Source organism: Agelaius phoeniceus, chromosome 4 (genome assembly GCF_051311805.1).
Source record: "Agelaius phoeniceus isolate bAgePho1 chromosome 4, bAgePho1.hap1, whole genome shotgun sequence".
Lineage (NCBI taxonomy): Eukaryota > Metazoa > Chordata > Aves > Passeriformes > Icteridae > Agelaius > Agelaius phoeniceus.
This window is the reverse complement of record NC_135268.1, coordinates 44933489-44949230: the sequence shown is the minus strand read 5'-3', so window position 1 is coordinate 44949230 and position 15742 is coordinate 44933489. Positions and strand designations below refer to the sequence as shown.

General features: G+C 39.0%; 1 protein-coding gene across 2 annotated transcripts; it reads left to right on the top strand.

The window, feature by feature from the left end:
• The first annotated feature begins 56 nt into the window (after nt 1–56).
• Nucleotides 57–14455, top strand: VPS37A (VPS37A subunit of ESCRT-I). Of its 2 annotated transcripts, none has more exons than XM_054632860.2 (12): nt 57–313; nt 3746–3820; nt 4821–4935; nt 5784–5884; nt 6784–7000; nt 7985–8055; nt 10164–10291; nt 10379–10437; nt 10534–10602; nt 12578–12721; nt 13458–13538; nt 13733–14455. In XM_054632860.2, the coding sequence occupies exons 1-11, from the start codon at nt 189–191 to the stop codon at nt 13536–13538; spliced, it is 1185 nt and encodes a 394-aa protein (XP_054488835.2). In that variant the 5' UTR covers nt 57–188; the 3' UTR covers nt 13733–14455. The 2 variants fall into 2 exon arrangements, with proteins under 2 accessions (XP_054488835.2, XP_077033603.1); XM_077177488.1 differs by having other exon boundaries at nt 137–284.
• The last annotated feature ends 1287 nt before the right edge of the window (nt 14456–15742 follow it).

Genomic DNA, 15742 nt, shown 5'->3' with positions numbered 1-15742 from the left:
CCCCTCCGCCCCTCCCTTCCGCCGCTCGGGTCGCGGCGCTCGGCGCTGACGCGACCCCGCCGCCGGCGGCTCCGGGGCGGGGCAGGGGCGGCGGGGCCGCCGTCGCGCGCAGGCGCGCGCGGGCGCTCGGTGAGGTGCGCGCGGTGCCGCGGGTGCGCTCGCGCCCCTCCGGTGCCGCCGCGCGCGCGATGAACTGGCTGTTCCCGCTCGCCAAGGGCGGCGCCGCCCCCGCCTCCGCCGCGCCGCCAGCGCGCACCGGCCTCCAGCAGCAGCGGCAGCGCCAGGTCGAGTCCCTGCGCGCCGCGCACGCCTCGTGAGTGGCCGCGGCGGGCGCGGGGGCGGGAGGGCCGCGCTGTGCCGCCCGTCCCGGGGCCGCAGTGGGGCCGCGCTGCGTCGGTAGCGTGTCGGTAGCGTGTCGTGTCTCTCTATGTCTCCCGGCTGCGCCCCGTCCCCTCCCTGTGAGGCCTGGCTGGGACCTCGCGGCCGTGTGGGTAAACAGGGCTCCCGAGCCGGCGGCGCCGCAGCCCGGGCCGGCCCAGCCCCGCGCTGTCCCGGGGCCGAAGGGTCCCGCCGGGCGGGACTGCGGTGCCGCGGGGTCCCCGCCGGAGGACAGTGCGATGTGGGACCCCGGCGGGCTGGGAGGAAGAATTCTGAAACTGAAAGTCCCACTGGCTTCGTCGGGGCCTGGCCGGGTGATCGGGCGCAGGTCGCCGTGCCCGGTTTCACTTGCCATTGACCGGAAAGCCTGCTAATGGGTGTAATGTCCGCGGAGTGACGCGACTGCGTCTTGGGATAAAACCTCTCTGGGAGCTGCGTGTAATAGCGTAGTTGATTAAAAGTTGAGACTAAAACGTAGAGCACCAAGGAGTTGTGTGGCGCAGTGGCCTGCCAGCAGTGGCACAGTGGCATAGCAGCCCTACTGGCTTTACAAACTGTTTTTCCTGGTGTTCAGTGCTACCTGCTGAAAACTGGCTGCTCCTTAAAAAGTAGTTTTGTTTAGATGGTGAGAAGAGGCCAGTTGTGTTTACTCCTGTTCAAGATCCACAGTTTTAAAGCAAAAGTTTATTCTTATTTATACTCCTTCTTGGCAGTATGCTGCCCTGTTTTGTCTAGTCGTTTAAAACTCCTCACATTTTAAAAGGAGATCCACATTTCATATATTTGAAGTTATAGTTACAGTGAAGTAAGCATTCTACTGACATAGAACTTCCTAGGATTTCTGTAGAACTGAAATGGTAGCTGCCTCCAAAACAATTCAGAAAAAGGACAGAGAATGCTTCCTGTCACATCAGACTGACACTAGGAGTGGAAGAGATACTAGATGCATTTCCAAGTTTAATAACTGCAGGTAGTTTGCTTTCCTAATATTTAGAATTATCACACAGCAAACATAAATATGATGGTATTCTAAGTATTGTTGCTTGAAGCATAAGTCTGTTCAGAGCTAATTTCAGAGATATTTTGGAGACAGTTCACTTTTCTAAGGAGCTGTTCCTGTGGGCATATAGGATCTTAGTTAACTTAAAAGTTTTTGTTAGGCTGGCCTTACTTGGCCTTTTGTTTATATCCACTCTTTAAAAATCTGGCAGTGAGATGAGCTCATCCTGTATTAAGTCCCCAAAAAAGGGATCAGTTTTTGTCAGTCAGCTTGCTGAACTGGTTTGCTACTGTGTGTGCAGGCACCAGCTCAAGCATAGGCAGTGAGGGAATGGATGCTGTAGCCAGGAATTGAGGTGAGGGGTAGGGACATGGTAGCTGCCCAAATGTCATTCCGTTGTGAGTACTGTTGTTGCTCTTCACCAAAATGCTCAAAATTCTTGGTATGCTGTAGTTAACTAAGTCAGTCAAGTTTGGTTTGTGTCATCTTAGGTCATAAAAGCTCAGGTATGTGTCATCTTAATTTCAGTACAGCACCTAGCTTTCCTGTACACAATCCTTCTCAGGTTAAGAGCTGGACATAAAACCTTTGCATTTAAAAAAGAGGGTTTTGTTGTTCTAGACAAAGTTAAGAGTGTATCATTTTTTTCAGTGTACTCATTCCCACTTGGGAAAGCAACAACTTAGGTTATTAGTTCAAGGTTTTTCCTAAGCAGGGTTATAATTGTTTGAACATTCAAGGAGATTCTGGCTTTCTTGTTCTTCACTCTCTGTCCTCATCTTCCTCCCCAGCTTCCACTTGAGTGGAGTGTAGTTATATACCCTTCTCAAAAGGATTTTGTAGCAGGTTAATGAGAGGTGTGGCAGATGATTACAGGGCAGGAATGTGAGTGAGAGATTCAGGGGAGAATCCTTCAGTTAAGAATGAGAAGGTGCAGCTAGTGGTGTGTGGTGTAACACAGCAGAACCCTTGATTTGAATTGTCCTGTGCTGAAGATATTTGATATTTTCTTCAAACAGCAAGTGATTTTACAGGGAAGGAGCAAATACTGAGTTGTCTATGAGAGGAAGAAGATCGGGCTGCACAAAGCAGGATTCATAGTCGAGTTAGTGTCTTACTCCCATTTGTTCCCCAAGCTCTTAAAGACTTTGTTTTGAAGCCTTAAATTCTATGCCCCAGTAGTGCTTTGGAAGGACACAAAGCACTCCCAATACCACTCTTAGCACACATTTGCAGGTAATGTGTTCTGAGTTTCTTGAGAAAGGACTTGTATGGAGTGTACCTGGCAATGGATGGAGGAGCATTTCTGAAGTTGGATCAAAAGATGTTTTCTGGGAGCACCCGTCTGCCATTATTTGCCATTGGAGCTGTGTTCCCTCCCCTCTATAAGGGGAGGTTACAAAGAGTGTTATTAACCAGGTGCAAGCAGGAAAAATACATGGAAGAGCAATCAGTCTGCTTTTACAGTTTGTTTTGATTCATTATAAGAGGAAGCTTGTTTTCTGCCCCTCTGTCTTTTACTCTCAGCTTAGATATGTTCATATTGTCTAGAAATTCTGCTTCTGAGCTTCACCTCCTCCACATCCTCTGGGATGCTCTCTTTCAAAATAATCTTGCTGTGCATGGAAATTGTAGAATGTTTTGAGTATTGAAATCAACTTCCTAATAATGTAGCTCATTTCAAGATTTTTCCCTCTGTAATTTACCTGTTGCAGGAAAAACAAATTTGAATTTGACCTTACTAGATTTTGTAAGGCTCATCAGTGCTTTCAGGAGGGCCTGGATCTTGAGTCTCACTGGAGCTTTACACTGTTGAATGTAACTCTACTCCAGATAATTCTTGAAAGCTTGTGCAAGTGAGCTTGGTGCACTACTGTTAAATATTAGGCTAATCTATTAAGGAAGAATGCCTAGTCTAATAAACATTCTCCATACTGATCTGAAGGGAGTGTTGCAGAGCAATGTGAACCTGATATAATGCCTTGGTGAAGTAAATGTTTAATCAGATAAAATTCAGTATATTAAAATAACACTGATGTGTTGTCTTAAATTAAGCCAGTGAGAAAGATAAGTTGAGATTGTTGTCAGAAGCATGAGTATTGTGATTTCTCCTACTATAGTTCCTTTGCTTGTGACCATGTATGAGGTTTAAATGTTAAATCCGCTTTTTTTTTTTTTTGCTTTAATCTTAATATTCAATATAGAATGCTGAAGACTATTTGCATACTCCAGCATTTTCAATTTTGTTCTTACAGGGCTTTTCAAAACTAAACTGAATACAAATGTCTGAGGTCATGCTTGTTTCTTTTAGACTTTTAGCTGTTATATTGACCATGTAATGGATGCTAACAATTTTTTCTTTGACAGCATTGCAGAAATACAGAAAGATGTGGAATATCGACTGCCATTCACTGTAAACAACTTGACAATTAACATTAACATGTAAGTAGAGTGGGCTGCATCTATGCACATCTTGAAAATTAAAATTGTTCTTAAAAAAAACCCAAAAAAACAAAACCAAACTGGTAATAGAATATAAGCTGTTCCCAGCTCATAATTAATTTCAGGAACCATAACCTGGATTTGTATTAGTGGTTATAGTGATCTGGGTGGAATTGGCTCCGTACAAGATACAGATGTTCAGCTGAGAGCAAAATCATATTTTACTGTTCTCAGTTCCTAACATAGCTGTGTGATTTTAGTTGAAGGTAACTAGGGGAAAATGCTTGAGGATTTCTGGTGACTTTGATTCTCTGCCACTGAAAATAAACTTGATTGGTAATTTCTTAGTCTGCTGTAACTCCATACTCTTACCCTGTTGAAGCTTCTGGATCATAACTCAAGTGATTTATTGTAACATTAGCTGTAAATTTACTTTGGGGGGGTCACTTTGTTCTGGCAAATATTGATAGTATTCTGTTCACAAGTTTTATATTACTTTGTCCTGCAGAGTTGGCCTCATATTCTTACAGGCTACACTGCATTGTATTTGTAGTAATAGCATCTGTATTTGAAAATGTTCTTGTTATGCTACAGCTTCTTTGTTGTCTATTAGTTTGTCAGACCATGTGCTAATAACACCAAGGCTGCAGGTTCAGTGCCTGTATGGGCCATGCACTTAAGAGCTGGACTCAGTGATCCTTGTGGGTCCATTCCAACTCAGAATATTCTGTGATAATTGCTCCTTTGTTATACTACAATTTTGCCCAGTAAATGCTCTCTTCAGTTTTGTGGAAGTCTGGTACTCCAATCTGTTGAACTTTGAATTTTGTAACTGAATAATCCTTTCGTATGCTTCAGTCATTGTGTACTTGTCCATAGCAGTTCTCATAGAAAAGTATGTTTATGTAATGAATAGTACTTTTTCTTTGCATTAGAAGCCTTCTTATGCAAACTTTATCATGGGGTGTCACTGTAGTAATAATTATTTTTGTATTTGCAGTTTGCTTCCACCTCAGTTTCCTCAGGAAAAACCAGTCATCAGTGTTTTCCCACCTGTGAGACATCATTTAATGGACAAGCAGGGGGTATATGTGACCGGTCCATTAATAAGTAATGTATGTATCATTTGTAGCTTCACACAGATCTACTGTTAATAGCAGTTTTAATATGTCTCACACTAGATTATTGTTAATACTCCTGGTAAAAAACATTAGTATAGATCCTAATCTTTTTCAAACTGTATTTCAGGGCCTGAAAACAAATTCAGAAGTATTCAGTAGTTATTCTAGTTATTCTTTTACTGATACCATTTCTGACTTGAGTATTCCATGTATCTAAAACTATTTTAAGGTATGAAGGCTGAGAAAATTACTGTCACATTTTTTTGGTTATTGTTAATTGCACAGCTCTTCCAATTACATTCCAGTGCATTCCAAATTAAGGAGAGGGATGCTTTAAGACAGTTTTGTAACATAGCTCTTTCTAGCCTAATCCTATTAGAATGGCGTCAAGGTTTTAGCTCGAATATTCAGGATTTTAATATGCTGGTCTTTTTGTCAACAAGATTATCCTATTTTTTCTTGAGTGGATGGAGGTTCTGACTCTTAGAATGTAGTTAGTGCCTTTGTCCTCAGATTTTTTTTTTCCTCTTCTGTTGTTTGCACAAATGTAACTGGGTAACTAAAGTGGGGATTTTTGCTTGTTCAATAGCAATGTGGTACTTCATTGACTCTCCACTGATAATGGAATATACAAAAGACTTTTAGTTTCTGTTCAGCTCTGGGTTGCTTTATCACTTTATTTGGAGTTTATGTATATATAGTTTGGATTAGCTAGTATGTCTGAAATAGCTTTTCAGCACTGTCATGTGGGTATAAGAAACAATCAAGTTCAGCACATTTTGGAACGCTTGGATTCCAGACATAATTTTTCTTCTTTGGATTTTGTTTTCTGTTTTTCCCAGTTTACAATGCATTCAGATCTTGGAAAAATTATTCAGAGTTTACTGGATGAGTTTTGGAAGAATCCTCCAGTTCTAGCTCCTAGCTCAACATCATTTCCATAGTAAGTTATCAAAACATAACAAATGTCTATTAGTTTTTCAAAAAGCGACTAAACCAATTATAAGGAGGGCAGAGACAGGAATAATGTAATGGATATACCGGAAGAATTAGATTCCATGTCCTTGCACAATTTCATGTGCATGGTAGATGACCTGATTGTTTTTAGAAGAGACACTAGATTTCATTGGAGTTACTGAATCAACATGCCTGATGTAACTTTATATCCATTTTCTTGAAAAATAAGTTTTTGCATTACCAGATGAAATCTGGAATTTGCTGTATCTCATTATCTGAGTAGTTGTGTTTTTTCATATTCTGTTCATAATCTCCCAGGCTTAGGGCAGTTCCTTTGCACCATGTGCAGCAGAAATTGGGTGATTTAAAGAATTGTGTTAAATTCAGATTGTGTCAGTTCAACTGTGGTTCTCATGGCTGACGGTGATACTGAGTTTAGATGTGGCTGCAGTTGTGAATTTTTAAAAAAAATCATTCCTGCTGTTTAGAAGTAATTACTTGTGTGTTGCCCAAGCTATTAAATGCTGTACCATACATAAGAGCTAATGTATGACACAGATGTTTTTCTCACAACTTTAGGATGGAAATGATTTAAAATTATGCTGTCATAAATTTTTGAGAAGTAGTTTTCTCATAATTAAGAGTGTAAGTGTGTATTTGGCTGTTCTACAAGAATGTAGATTAATGGAGTTCTAGACTATATTGCAGTATTAGACAGAAAGGGTTATTACTTCGGAAGCAACTGAGAACAGAAAATACAAAGTTTATGGTCACTTGAAAATTCATTCTTATGTCTTATGTGTGGTCTCGTAATTATAATTCAAAAGACAAGAGATGTGCTGTGAGCAGTTGGTTGCTCATGATTGTGGTTTTGTTTGTTTTTAGCCTTTACAACAAACCAGCTGGAATGCCTCCTTTTGCTCCTCAGGGGTTTCCATTTCTCCCTCCATATCCACCTCAAGAAACAAACAGAACAATGGCACCCATGCCCATTTCTGAAACAGTTTCTTCAAGCTACACTACAGACAAGCCTGCTGCTCCCTCCTATGGCTTGATTGCTGATCTGCCGCTGCCTGTTCCCACAGCAGAAGCGGTGCTGCAGGTCAGTCTGCTGAGTTTTGCTCTTTAAGCTGGCAGACACTGGGTATAAGTTCCCTTAGAGGCATACAGGGCATTGCTTAAAACTCAAGGAAGCACTTGAGTGAGTGAACTTCGTTGTTTTGCTGGTGCTAGGGAAGCAAAACTGTCATCCTGGCTTTGATGAAGAATTTTTTAGAACTTGAAGTCAGAGCAACAAGTTTGTCTTTGTTTCAATGAAACTAGTGTTATGTTAATGGTCTTTGATTATAGGGGTTTTGTTTTGGAGCTGCACTCCCCCATAGGGCAGCTGTAGCTGTATCTCCAACCACAGAAGATATTTTTTTCTTGCTTGCTTTCCTGCTCAGAACCTATTAGGTGAGGGCAATGTGCGATCTCAAGTCTTTATGTGAAGCATTTTATCTTGTATGTTTATACTTAAGCTCCCTGTTGCTGATGAACTCTGGAAGGAATTTTATTTTTAATAAAACTTTGTATCTAAATGTTTAGTCTTGAATCAAATCATGTCTATAGAAACAAGTTTTCTTAGGCTTGGAAGGCACTTTTGTAACTTTATGCAATTTAAATTTTCTACAACTGTTTTTTCCTTGTCTAAAACATTTCTTTTCTGAGAGATTATAGCTCTAAAAACCACACGAAAGAGATCAAAATGTCAATCTCCTTCTCTGTTCTCACTTCTGTGAGTTTTACTATTCCTGTGTATTTCCTCAGTCATTCAGCTGCTTTCAAATGAAGGACATGGCAAAACAGAATTATTTTCCTCCAAAATTGACTCATCTTTTGTGACATGTCACCCCAAACATCTTCAAGCATTTTGTTGCATTGGTTGAGTTGTTTTCTGTTCAGATACTAGTGCTACTGCTTCTTACTGCTTTTTGTGCTTTTCTTGTTGCTTGAACATATTCATTTTCAGTTCTCAATTAATCATGTTAAATATCAAGAAACTGCACTTCAGAAATCTACTAAGCATTTCTAAATTTTGACTCAGGTTGGCCAGAATGGATTTACATACAAGATGCCTGATGTTCCTGATACCTTTCCAGAACTCTCAGAACTAAGGTAAATTTTCAGAGGGTAGCTGAATTTTCCATAGTTACTGAAAGGCACTGTACTGTACTACAGGCCTGTATCTGATTTTTGTCAGAAGTCTGTACACATCACTGAAAGGGTTTTGTAGAAATTATAATTAGGGGAACTGCCACATACCGAAGTATTGTAGTCAGAAAATAACCCTGCTTTATATTCAAATGTGCTGCTTCTTTAGGGTTTGGTCAGCAGGAACAGTACTTGATTCAACACCAGGAAAAGAAGTATTTATTTTTACTTTTTCTTACTATCAGTGTTTTGCTTTTTTCTGAGGCCTTACAAGGGACTTAATTTCTAGTAATTCAATAAGCATAACTTTTGAAGGAGGAAATGGGATAGCTTGAGGCTGGTTCAAAGATTACATTCTCCTAAATGCCAAAGGACTGCAGTGCAAGGTAAATGGGGAACTGCTCTGTGAGCAGCTCAGCATGTTCAGGGGAGGCTGGCTTAGACAAATCCAGGAGGTAAATGTGTCTGCTGTCCCAGTGCAAATCACTGCTACATCTAAATACTTTATACACATACTACACAAATATTTTCATCTGTTTGTCATTATGCAAGCAAACTGTATTAGTTATTGCTCCCAGCAGCTTGCTCAGATCTTATGAGACAGTTTCCTAGATCGGTTATGTGGGATGGAATAGGTTACAAATTCACTATAAACTCCTTCAAATCTCACATCTTTCTGGTGGTGTCATAGTTAAGCAATTGAAAACTCTGTCCTTTCAACTGGGGTCGCTTTTTCTTTTCCTTTGACACTTTCCAAAGAACCCGTTTAGTTTAGCTGACTTAGCTCCTAAGTTCTGGCAGCATCCTTATTACATAACAGCAAATTAAGATTTTTGCAGGGAAGTGTAATTTGTTAAAACATTCTAATCAAGCCTGGTCCTTTCAAGAAGACTGGATTAAAATTCCATGATTCTTCTGTTGGTTGTTTAATTGAATGACAGTGGTATTGCAGCTGTTCTGAACAGTTCTGTTCTGTATAGGTGGCATGGTTTTGGTAAAGGGGGCTTTTTGAGCGGCCTTTGTGAGAAAGGGTCAGGAGCTGCCCCTGTGCCAGGCGCAGCTGGTTTGGCAGCAGACCCACTGCAGGACTCCTGAGTCCATTAGTGGAGCAGGCACTGCCTCTGAAAACAGAAAGAGCAGAGGCAGTGAGGATTGAGGGGAGGAATGGAAAAATGTGATAATCCTGCAAACACCAAGGTCAGGGAAGAAGGCTGAGAAGGAGGTGCTCCACATACCAGAGCAGTTACTTTTCCACAGCCCATGGAAGTTTTGGAAAAGATTGCGGTAGTATGGGTATTTTTAAAATGTGCCCTGTAGCTGAGAGGACTATGCTGGAGCAGTTACCCACACTGCAGTCCAGGAAGGACCCAATGTTGGATATGCCCTGAAGGAAGCTGCAGCCAGGTATTACCCAGACTGGATACTCATGCCAGGAGCTGATTGCAGTCTGTGGAGCAGGGGTGAAGTGTGAGAAGGAAGGAGAAGCAGAGATGAACTGTTAGGGACTGACTGCTACACTTGCAGTTCCCCCTTTGCCCCAAGGAGAGGGAGACAGGGAGAGGTAGTGTTGGGCATGAAGGAATGAGGTTGAGCCTGAGGAAAAATGGAGCAAAGTGTTTTAGTCTTTGCCTTTCTTGCTTACCATCCAACTTACTGTAATTGACAATAAATTCAGTTAAATTTTTCTGAGTGTGTTTTTGTGTGTGATTGTAACTGGTAAGTGACTTGACTGTTTTTATCTCAACCCCTCAGATTTTCCTCCATGGCCTGTTGAGGAGGGGAACTGAGAGAGCAGCTGAGTGGGCATCTGGTAGCTCAACACAGTCAACCCACTATAGTAGCTTTATGGGAAGTAAGGCTTGAAATGGGAGATATTTTTTAACATGCTGCTTTTTAAATTCACTGCTGCATATAGTAGAACCCACAATCCAGGAGAAAGGGGAAAAATAAGTTGTGCTCAAGTGTCACGTATTTGTAAAGTCCCAAAAAAGGCCTCAAATTCTGGAAGAAATGAACTACTTTACCTGTGGTGTTTTCAGATTTAAATGTACTTTCTTTCTGTTTGAGTACAGTATATCACAGCTGACCAGTATGAATGAGCAAGAGGAGGTGTTACTGGAACAGTTTGTGACTCTTCCACAGCTGAAGCAAGTCATTACTGATAGAGATGAGTTAGTGAAAAGCATTGAAGAGCTGGCAAGTAAGCTGTCAAAATGTTAACATGTGTGGCTTTGTTCTGTGAACTAAATCCTTTAAAAAAAGTAGTAATGGTGATTTTATTTTTCAGAAAAAAACCTGTTGCTGGAGCCTAGTCTTGAAGCAAAAAGACAGACAGTGTTGGATAAAGTAAGTTAACAATAAAACAATCTTCGGAAATATGAGTGGTAGGTAATATCTGGAATTTTTTCAAGGTGATAATGTTCCTTTTCTTCTTCCTTCCAGTATGAGCAACTCACGCAAATGAAAGCAGCCTTTGAAAAAAAGATGCAAAGACAGCATGAACTTAGTGAGGTATAATTCCTACATGACATCCTTTAAGAATACTTCGATAAATCTGAAGTTTTGATTTGTATCTTTATCCATTAGGAATATTCTTTTGGTTAAACTCTCATTTAATATGAAGTAGATTAAGTATTTCGTCAAATATGAAAAAAATTGAATGATGTACCAAAAAGTTACAAGCAAAATAATGGGTTTTCTCATTGGGTTTTTATTTTTTACTGCTACAATAGGAGCAAAGTTGGAAGAAAAGAGTGATGTACATCTAGAACTGTTTAGTACAATCCCAGTCCAAACCAGTTTTAACAATAGAATAATTTTAAAGGAGGCTTGTTCAATTAATGGTACTCATTTAACATAATGAGCTTGTAAAACTGTGCCAGATGAAAGTGCTCAATAACTTCAGGAACTTAAATTCTGCAGTTCACTCGGCATGCTTCCTTCAGGCAATATGCTCTATGTGCTGTCAAACCTTGCATGTTTTACAGTGTAAACAGGGCAGAAATTATTAATTCAGAAAGTATTGGAGAAGGAAAATAATTTCTTGGTATGTTTACCAGGGTATTCATTAGAGGATATAACTTCTGATAAACCCCTTTCTGCACTAAAATCTTCATAATTTGCAAGACTTGTCACCTGAGAATGCAACAGTCCATCAGTTTAGCATGCATAGTACCTGAATTTCTGAATGCCCCCAAAAAAAGAAAACAACAACAAAAAACAAACAAACAAACAAAAAAAACACACAACCAAAATTTGCATGATGGCAAACCAAATTATTTCATAGGTGGTCTAAATATTAGAGGTTTCCTCGCTTGAAAATTTAGAAGAGTCTGACTCCTAATGCCTCCTTTGACCTTAAAGTGGGCAGAGGTAGTTGACGTGGATAAACCACTTATTTTTGCAAGAAACCACTTAAGAACAGGACATAATATTGCACTGCTGTAGTCCCTTTTCTTTTTTCTGAATTAGATTTGCTGATTCGATTTAATGATGGATAGGAAGCTGAGAGTTGAGGAGTAGCAGTTGAATTTTTCTGCTTTTTTTCCCTATATCTTCATGTAGTGATGTTTGCTGTGCACAGGTATCTCCTGCTCTCTTTCCTTCAAATTTCCAAACAAGTATTTTTATTTGTATTGAGTGAATTTTAGTTCTCTTTTATTAGAGCAAACTCTCTGTATTTTGTACAAGATCAATTTAACAGGAAATTTTTGATTACATTAAGATTTTAAAGTACATAAGTAAAAGATTTTTCATAGGGTAGATGAAGGTTAGGCCAAGCATCTAAAATCTATAAATGCCTTAATTTTGCCATTCTGGCTCTCTTCAGACTCCTACTGGATGTGAATCATGTCCTGTTTACCTGCCCAGATATATTCAAGAAAAAATAATGAGATTGTATGCAATAAACAGAAGTAAGGTTTTAGGTTTATAAGAACAGAAAAATTAGTATACTGGTTTAGATTAGCAGTCTGTCTACTTCTTGAGTAGGTGCTTTTTGCTTTCCTGTCTTCTCCAGAATCATTTCAAGGGTATTTAAAAGCTGAACAGTAAGTTCTTTTTTACCTTTTTACCTTTTTATACTTCTCAGGTTCACAACTGATTTTCAAAAGTAGACCCTATTTATTGAAGACACTTGAAATGTTAGTTCTACTCAGAAATCATGCACTTGAGAACTTGTCAGATTTCCAAGCTGGATGCTTTCTACACTGTAGGGTAAAAGTTGAAAAACTTTATTCATTTGTGTGAATGATTGTGTATCAAGACCTAAATTAGCAACACTTTTCTCACATTGAAACCTTTCTAGTTTAACAAGCTAGAGTTCCATCTCTGTAACTTGGAGATGGAACTTCATCTGGTTACTTAGGCTTTTATGTAATAATAGTGCTCTGTCCACATATTCCATATTTGTATAGTCATTTATCTTCTTGGAAATGTGAGTTTTCACAGACAGGTTAGTATTACATTGGACTTTTTATTTTCTTAGAGTTGCAGTCCAAGTGCTCTGCAGGCCAGACTTAAAGTAGCTGCTCATGAAGCTGAAGAGGAGTCTGATACTATTGCAGAAGACTTCTTGGAAGGCAAAACAGAGATAGATGACTTTCTTAGTAGTTTCATGGAAAAGAGAACGGTATGTAATATACAAGTACTTCTAACCCAAGACATGTACAACACCCACTGAATAAATTTAGGACTTCTTTTTTTAAGGGTTTGAGCAGTCCTGTGATACAGAACAGTGCTTTCGTGAGCTTTGACAGAAGGAAAAAAAATCCTTAAATGGCTTCAGTTTATTTAGACTATAATCTGCATTCCAAAGGCACATACTTCTAAGATGGGAGTGCAAAGATCTTCTGCATTAGACCATATTCATGTAGTGTTGCAGATATTTTTGTGCCAATTTCTTCTGTATCTTGTATAGATATTGGGGAAGATATCCACATGGTAAATTTCATATTTGGAAGGTTGACATAAACTGACATGTTGCATTAAACAACCTTAATGTTTAGTTTATTAAACTTCTTAAACAAATTTTGTTGATGGCTATCATCAAATAAGTAACTGGGGTTCAAAAATCACCATTCTTGTTCGTGCTGTGACAAAAGTAATTTACCAAGTAGTGTACCTTTCTTTAAAGGTGCCCAATAAATGCATTTTGTAACATTGGAAACAATCCTCTTACAGTTTTGGATAGAATAATGTTATCTGTATAGACTGTTGTTCAGCCCCAAGCTTGGAAGGGAGGTAGGTTAGGCAGGGTTTTCTTTCTTTAAAGAGCCTGTAAAATAGCTAAATCATTAAGGAGAAACTGCAGTATGCATTATAAAAAACTGCTTTTAGAATTCAGTCTTGTATGTCTTGTTTCATAGCTCTGCCACTGCAGACGAGCCAAAGAGGAAAAACTTCAACAGGCAATAGCAATGCACAGCCAGTTTCATGCTCCACTATAGGTAAACTTGGTTTGTTAAACAATTTACCTTATTGTTACACACCTGGTAACTGCTAATGGATTTGTTACGGTGTTTATTGTTCTAATAACACTTCCTGTGGAAATCAAGTATGTTCTGCATCTGTTGTTACTTGTATTTAAAATATAACTTCTGGAGAAATTAAAATATCTAATTTTGGAAATTTGTCTTTACAGACTTCCTGCAAACTACACCTGCCAAGAGAACGAGTGAAAACCCCAATAAAGCACACTTTTTAATAACTATTATTTGCAAATAAGCATTTCATCTTATCTGGTTGTATTTATAGAAGAGATTGTATACAGAGTTGGGATGGTTTTTGTACAAATTAGAATGTCTCTTTATATTCTCATTGTACTCAAGAATCCTTCTATTGCAATCTTTGCATTAATTTCTTGTATTTATTGTTGATAGTTATAATATTTAAGTTCCCTGCTGCTATACTCCATTGTTCAGAGATTAAATATCTAAACATGTAATTTTGACTAGCTTTTTACATTTTTATAAAAACATAATTCATATCTTTTGTATTTTCAATTTTAACCATAGATTTGGCTTAATCTGTGGAAGACTTTAAGTGATAGGACTCTGGAAACTAAAAAAATTCTTAATGGAGATTGCCACTGGATTCACAAGCTGTCTTTTCTTGAAGCCAAAATATTAAAGAAAAAGTTTTTTTACTTCTAAGTAATAATAGAAAACTAAGTATAGGTTGTATTGTGTTTTGGATGAGTAGATTGGGGATTAAGCAAAGGATGTGTTGGAAAAAATTATACTGGAATCAAAATAGAATAAATGATATCTGCATAGATTTGGTATGTTGCTTAGTAGCACTGATGCACTGATTTCAAGAGTGGTTTGGTACCTGCCACTAATTAAACACAATTTTCATCTAACAAGTTCATTTTCTTTTTATTTTGTTCATAAGGAATAATAAGCAGGTCACCTTCCTGTTTCTGTTTTATGCAATATGAATAAGTTCATCGTGTGAGGAATTCAGAAAAGCTTTGCAAAAACTAGTTCTGAAGTTCTTTGGAAAACAGTTATTTTTTTCTAATGTTAAGAAACAAAGAAACTAATTTGGTTGTAGTTCTCATATGGTAAGGCAAGTGATTGGATTCGGAAGTGAAACTCAATTCTGTGCTTTAATCAATGAATCTTGCCTCTAGTAAGCTGACAGTCTGGGGATGGGGTACATCTGGTGAGAATGGGTAGGACCAAATGCAGTGTTCTGTAGGAGAAAAATACAGCTCCTAAATATGCATGTATTATCTTTCTTGGTATTGCAAGAAGACACATTCTTTTTCTTAACCTTCTCAATGCATCAGGTTTTCATGGAGACAGTCGAGGAGGAGGAGTAGAAGGAATGCTACAGTTTTGAGAGTTGTAAGTAGGATAAAGTGTGATTAAGTAATGTATCAGAAATCCTGCTTCTTTCTTGTCAGGAAGCAGTCTGGAGATAAACCTCTTAGCCAAGACTCTACCTGTGTGTTACCTAGATAGGATCACAGAACATGGCAGGTTCAAATCTGAGACCACAGTCCAAGCATGTGCTTTTCTATATCACCGATCTTCAGTCCTAAACTTGATATTCTGCCAGCAAACTGTGATATTTCTTCTGAATGAAAGAAAATCATGTAAGTGCAAAAAGTCTGTTCCACAGGCTAGTGGGTCTTCAGTTTAAGCTGTTCCTTCTCAGGGTGAGTAAACTATTCACTGGTATTTTATAGGACATATTTTAAAGCTGACCCAAATTCTGAGATTAGATGTCCCAAGAAAATAGATCTGTGGTCCAAATCAAACATACTTCAGTGTCTGAAAAAAAATCAGCACTTTATAAATGGAATGCTTTAGCAATAATTTTAGAGGTTCTTATTAAAAAAATGTGCTGCCTGTACATTGACATAGCACTCCTGCTAATGTGCTAACTAAAGCCTTAGATGATGTAAACATCTAAGTGGTTCTGAACTTGCGTCTATGAGTAGTGTGATTTCTGCAGCTCTGAAGAGTTATGTGTAAGTCATCACTGTAACCTTCTTGGCAAAATCCCATCTAATTTTCTGCTGAGTTGTTTCTGATCTCTTTCTGACAATCTAGTTAACTCTCAAGACTACACACAATCCTGTGCAGAGCTGGTTTTTTTTGTTGTTTCTTGTGAACAGAGAATGGCATGGATGACCAGACAC